Source organism: Sceloporus undulatus, chromosome 5, assembly GCF_019175285.1.
Source record: "Sceloporus undulatus isolate JIND9_A2432 ecotype Alabama chromosome 5, SceUnd_v1.1, whole genome shotgun sequence".
NCBI lineage: Eukaryota > Metazoa > Chordata > Lepidosauria > Squamata > Phrynosomatidae > Sceloporus > Sceloporus undulatus.
The window spans coordinates 101,096,826-101,102,825 of record NC_056526.1 but is presented as its reverse complement, the minus strand read 5'-3'; the positions used below and the strand labels follow the sequence as shown (position 1 = coordinate 101,102,825).

General features: G+C 37.5%; 1 protein-coding gene across 4 annotated transcripts in view; it reads left to right on the top strand.

Moving 5' to 3' along the window:
- Positions 1 to 6,000, top strand: part of ANO2 (anoctamin 2) — a 154,598-nt gene that overhangs the window by 78,725 nt on the left and 69,873 nt on the right. For all 4 annotated transcript variants that reach the window (XM_042469198.1, XM_042469196.1, XM_042469197.1 and 1 more), the window contains exons 11-12: positions 2,481 to 2,641; positions 4,270 to 4,352. In XM_042469198.1, the coding sequence (XP_042325132.1) occupies positions 2,481 to 2,641; positions 4,270 to 4,352 (244 nt within the window). The remainder of the gene's footprint in view (positions 1 to 2,480; positions 2,642 to 4,269; positions 4,353 to 6,000) is intronic.

Below are 6,000 nucleotides of genomic sequence, written 5' to 3'. Positions count from 1 at the left end.
GAATCCGAGCGGTTTACAACAGAGGGGATAATAGACGGTTCCCTGTCCTCAGGCTTACAATCTAAAAGACACGACACAAAAGGAGAAGGGAATGGTGGGGGGGTGGGGGGGGAAGGGATCAGGTCCAGCATTCTTCTCTCCCTCTGAGGCCTGGACCAAGGCAGATGGACCAGAGGGAGGGCTCTTCTTCTTATGGCTAGCCCTTGGTGGAGCTGGCCTGCCTGGTTAACTCCCTCATAGGCTGGAAGATGAAAGTTATGGAGGGAGGAGTCTCTTTCTTCAGGCTAGTCCTGGTGGAGCTGGGCCAGCCTATTCACTCCCTCCCAGTCCAAAGGATGACAGTTATGGAGGGAGGAGCCTCTATCTTCTATTAGAGAGCATTATTATAAGATACAATTCAGGTGGTACAATAAGAAGAATAATAAGAGAAATATTTGTTTCAGTCAATAAGATATAAACAATGAGAATTTGTGATGAAAAGGATGATACAGAAGGTCATGATATCCAGTATATCTGGTGATAAATAATAATCGCAGTAAAGGAAAGGAAGTTTTGTTTTGTTTACTGTTATGTAACATGTAATGTTTGAGTGTGGTTTTTCTTTTTTTGTTTAAATTGTGTAAGATATTTAACTTATATTTTTGTGTTTGTATGAGTAATGTATGGATTTTATGGAAAAAAATTAAAATTAAAAAAAAATTAACAGCTAGATTTAATTCATAGGGTATACTTCTTTGTAATATGTACTTTGTTCTTTGTACCTGAACAACAGTTCCTAGTGCACTTACCATTTCTATCAGATTTTTGTAAACAGAGCTATCACCATGCATTGTTTTAAGGCTAGAGTTATCAACTGAACAAAGGAGTTTTAATAGTCCAGGATATTTAGGTGATGTCTTTCCATCAAAGCAAATATTTTCTTGCCTTGCTCTTCCTCAGGACTTCTCCCTCTCAATTGTCTCAGCTGTCTTTTTCTAACCACCATCCAGAAAGTTCTTTTCTAAATGCCATTTGATTGGCTGATTGCCTCGCACCACAAGTGATGTCATCATTCCTCATATACACCCTCCCCCAGGGAAGAAGGTACTGATAAATGGAGAGACTTCCATTTATCACACCAATAGGTGTGCAGGGTAGGGGGCAACAGCACCAGCAGCAGCTTTTGAGGCCTAAAGTGCCTCACATGCTGAAGGGACCATGGCTGCTTGTGGGCTAAACAAATCAGCCTCTCATTCCACCCATGACTCACATTTGTCCCCTTTCCACAGTTACTCCAAGATCTATGCTCTTCAATTATTTCTTAGCTATTCTTGTGTTGGGTTTTATTACATAGCAATAGAGATGTATTGTGCTTTTTCTCAAGTCCTAACTTTTCTTCGCCTGAGGTTTTCTTGTCATTCTGAATCTGTCTTAGTAATAGCTACACACTCTAATGAATGTTAATATTCTAAGTCAAATTGACTCTTTAAAGAAAAGTATTAATTCCTGAATTAACAAGACAATTTAGTGAGTTAAAAAACATTGGTAGAAAAATCTAGTGAGTTAATAATTCAGTGTGTTACTTAAGTAGTCATTTTCAAGGTTCAGTGCACAAATAGTAATAGCAATAGCAACAGCAATAGCAAAGTATATTTCTATACCACTTATTAACACTCTCTAGGTGGTTTACAATGTGTAAGATAATTCCCCCCAACAATCTGGGTACTCATTTTAGCGACCTCAGAAAAATGCAAGCCTGAGTTGAGCCTGAGCCCCTGTCTGGTACTGAACTCGCAACCTTATCGTTTGTGAGTGAGTGGCTGTAGTATAAGCCTTTAACCACTGCACCACCAGGGCTCTTAAAAGGGTACTTATAACAGCTAGATAAAATATTCACCGGAATAAACTAGACCTTAGATGAATTTCCACGAAATGGTAGGTTTGGATGATTTGAAAGGAAAAAAACAATGGATAAATAAGTGATGCTTAAAACTTTCCATTGCCCTACCCCTTCTCCCCATAACACATAAATACTTTTTGCCATACTCAGTGAGTTTTTTGATTTTGTTGTATAGTCAGAACTATTTTTATTTGTAATTAATTTCACTGATGTACTCTGGATTTATAAGATTTTCATTATCTATTGTTAAGAAACAATAGTAAAAAACCCAACTATTGATTACTTTTATTCCCTATAACCTACTTTATTAGTTTAATAGATAGATAGACTTTAATAGTTTCAAATATCACATTATTTACAGTATGACATTTTCTGAAATCTGGAGTCCCTTTGCTGTTTTCCTTTTTACTTAAGTTCATACTTCCAACTTCAGAAAATATCATACTTTAAATATTCTGGTTCTGAACATTTATTATATTTAAATAAATATTAAATATAATGTTCAGATATTTAAAGGTTAAGTAGCTGAAAACAATTAGAAAAGTACTTTTTCCTCAAAGATAAAGTGTCAATCTGATACTTTGGGTTTTACTCTACATAGCAAGGAGATGTGTGACCATCACAATGCTTTTACTATGTGCCCTCTCTGTGACAAGACATGTGACTACTGGAATCTTAGCACAGCTTGTGCTATAGCACGTGCCAGCCACTTATTCGACAACCCTGCTACAGTCTTTTTCTCCATTTTCATGGCACTCTGGGGTAAGTTTTACTTTAAATTTTCATATAGTTGAGTAAAAATTAAGAAGGAGGGGAGGGATTAATAATAATAAGGTAATACTGACAAAAGGCTCATCATGACACTACCTTTCTGCAGTGGTGGGACTGCTTGCTGCTGCAAGATGAGAAACAACACTGATGGTAAGAATGCTGCTTAAGGTGTCTCATATCAGACAGGCTTTTGATTAGGAGCCAGGTTAAATGTGCCTGTTATGGGCAGCAGTAGTAGTTATGTTAACAGAGGATCTCTCAGAGAGCACAATGGAACCAAAGGTAACACATGTTAGTATTGTACAGAAGGCACAATAAAACATTCTGTATGTCTTGTACCAAAGATGAGAAAATCCAAAATGAAACAAGAAATGGTATCTGAAGATCAAGAAATGGTATCTGAAGTCCCAGGTCAGATGACACTCAGCAAACTACTAGGGAAGAGCAAAGTACAAACTGAACACACACCAAAACAAGACTTTGGCTGGAATGCCAAAGTAGGGAACACAGCAGAATCGAATATTGTAGGGGAAAAACTGACTAGGATCGAGAAATGAAGCAGAAGAGCGATTGATTCATGTTGTTGTTGTTGTTAACTGCCATCAAGCCGACTTCAGCTTATAGCAACTGCATGAATGAGAGACCTCATTAACAGCCATGTTCATATCAGTTCATACGAGTTCGTTGCAGACTCAAAGCCATGGTTTCCTTGATTGAGTCTATCCATATGGAATGTGGTGTTCCTCTTTTTCCACTGCCTTCTACCTTGCCAGGTGTCATGCACTGGCTAACTGCAGTTCACACAAGCCTCAGCAAAGTTAGAAAGCATTATTCGGAAAACAGAGTTGATCAAGCCGTAACAAAGTTGTCAGGACTGAAGCATTTTTGGTTACACAATATTTTAAAAGCAATTTGCAATTCAAATGATTTCACATGCTCACACTCAATTCATCTTCATATCAAAACATTCCTTTCCCCATAACTGCCTCTCCTTTCCTCTCTGCACCAGGTTTTCCCACCATTACTGACCTTGATGTTTACAGCAGCCTCACAATCTTTTTGTACCCACAGGCACTGAAAGTGAGAAGGGCCCATGGGAATGCATGAGACTATAAACCTTCAAATAAGTTCTGGCTTTTTTCTTTTGGAGTTCTCATCAGTCTAAAGTGGGGCAGTGCTTTGTGCATAGGATTCTCCCTATGGGAATCGTGCTTCTCATCAGTTTTCATGGAAGAAACTCAACATATATAGGTAGAAATCCCTTTAGACTGATGATGTTGGTGTTAATAATAATAATAAAAATTATTATTATTATTATTATTATTATTATTATTATTATTATTATTATTAATACCCCACTCTTCAGCCAAGGCTATTGATGTTGGGTGGATATGCCTAGTGTATGGCATTCTGTGGACAGCCCAGGAGCAGTCCTGCATGTTTTGCAGGCTTCTTCATGCCCTTCATTACCAATTGGTACCAAATACCTGAATATGGCTTCTATTAGGATTGTTTGCATCTTTAATACAACAGAATATAAAAAATAATTGCGTTGTGGTTATTTTGAATCTGAAGATTGCTGGAAAATAAATATTCTTAATCTTATTCTTATTATTCAGCCACAATGTTTCTTGAAAACTGGAAACGTTTACAGATGAGGCTGTGTTACCTCTGGGACCTAACAGGCTTAGGAGAAGAAGAAGTAAGTTTTATTTAAATGTCTTCACTTTCTTTTATATATGCAAAATCTAAATTAGATGTTAAGTAATAGTAGGAGATGGTTCAGATACTTGGTAGTTACATTACACAGAGTATCGTGCATCCAGTGCAATATATGTGAGCTTATGGTAGAAAAAGGATATAAATATTCAGGATTCTCTGGTAAAATTAAAAAGTAAAAGTTAAGTTTACTGTTATAGGAAATCCATCAAAGAAAGAAAGGGATAAAGACAAAAAAAAGTTTACCAGTACTTTAGTACAACAATCCGTAAAACTGACTTTCATGTGTCAATGTGAGGAATCCTGAAGCAAAAGCCTCATAGATGCACCCTTCTAAACAGGACATGAACAACCAGCTGTATGTGAAATTGTCCAAATGTCATTTCCACATAGACTGTTTTTGGGACATCGTGTATTGGCTCAAGGGATTGAGATGGACCCTGCCAAAGTCTGGACAGTGCTAAATTGGGCCCCTCCTTAGACCCGGAGACAGGTCCAAGAGTTTTTGGGATTTGCCAACTTCTACAGACAGCGTATTCCCAATTTTGCAGAAATAGCACTGCCAATAACCAATTTGCTCAAATCAAAAACTAGAGATAAAGATAAAGAAAGGCCAAAGGCACAAAACCACAAAATTTTAAGCCATCTGGTCCTATAGTTTGGTCAGAGGAATGCCAAAATGTTTTTTAAAAAACTGAAACTTGTTTAGCATGGAACCAATTCTGCCACACCCTGATCCAGAAAAGCCATTTGTGGTACAGGTAGATGCCTGTGACTTTGCCATCAGGGTGGTTTTGTTGTTAAACCTTGTGACTTCCAAAAACAACAAAAATGTTTCCAATCTTTTTTTTAAAGACCACCTAAAGCCCAGTGGACCTGAGGCAGCTAATTGGGAGACACCCTCAGAGAGTGGCACCTTTAAAATAGTGGCTCCTGGGCCCCCTCCCCAGACCATCTGGCTACACTGGCCCAGAGAAGGATGCGGAGGAGAGCAACAGAGTATTTTATGCCGGCTCCAATGCCCCCAGAAACCTGGCTACACCAGCCTAGAAGATAACTATTTTCGACATGTAATTGTTAATAGATTGTTGTTTTGCTGCTAGGACAGAGTTGGGGGTTGTCATTTAGATTATTATGCCATATTATGCTCGATTATTACACTATGTCATGTAGTTTGGATTTTTTGTAATTTTTACTTTTCTATGTATTTTCTTCTTGTATAATTAATCTATTGTATTATGTTTGCTGTGATGCAATTGGTGGGGAGGTGTACTTTGTATTTTGTATTTTTCTCCCTTTGCCTTGATTCCGCAAGGAAAAGGCGGAATATAAATACATATTATTATTATTATTATTATTATTATTATTATTATTATTATTATTATTATTATTATGCTTACTTGCCTAGGACATTTCAGGGATCTGAAACTTTTTGGCTCACCTGGGAGACGGAGGCATTTGCTATCAAATGGGCACTACAGAATTGGAGATAATTTTTAGAACGGGCTCTGCAGCCTTTTGAGGTTTAGACTAATCACTGTAATTTCGAAGCCCTCCATACCCCTCAAAAATTGAGTCCTGAACAGCGTTGATGGGCCAAAGACTTTTATAAATTTAAATTCACTCTAAAA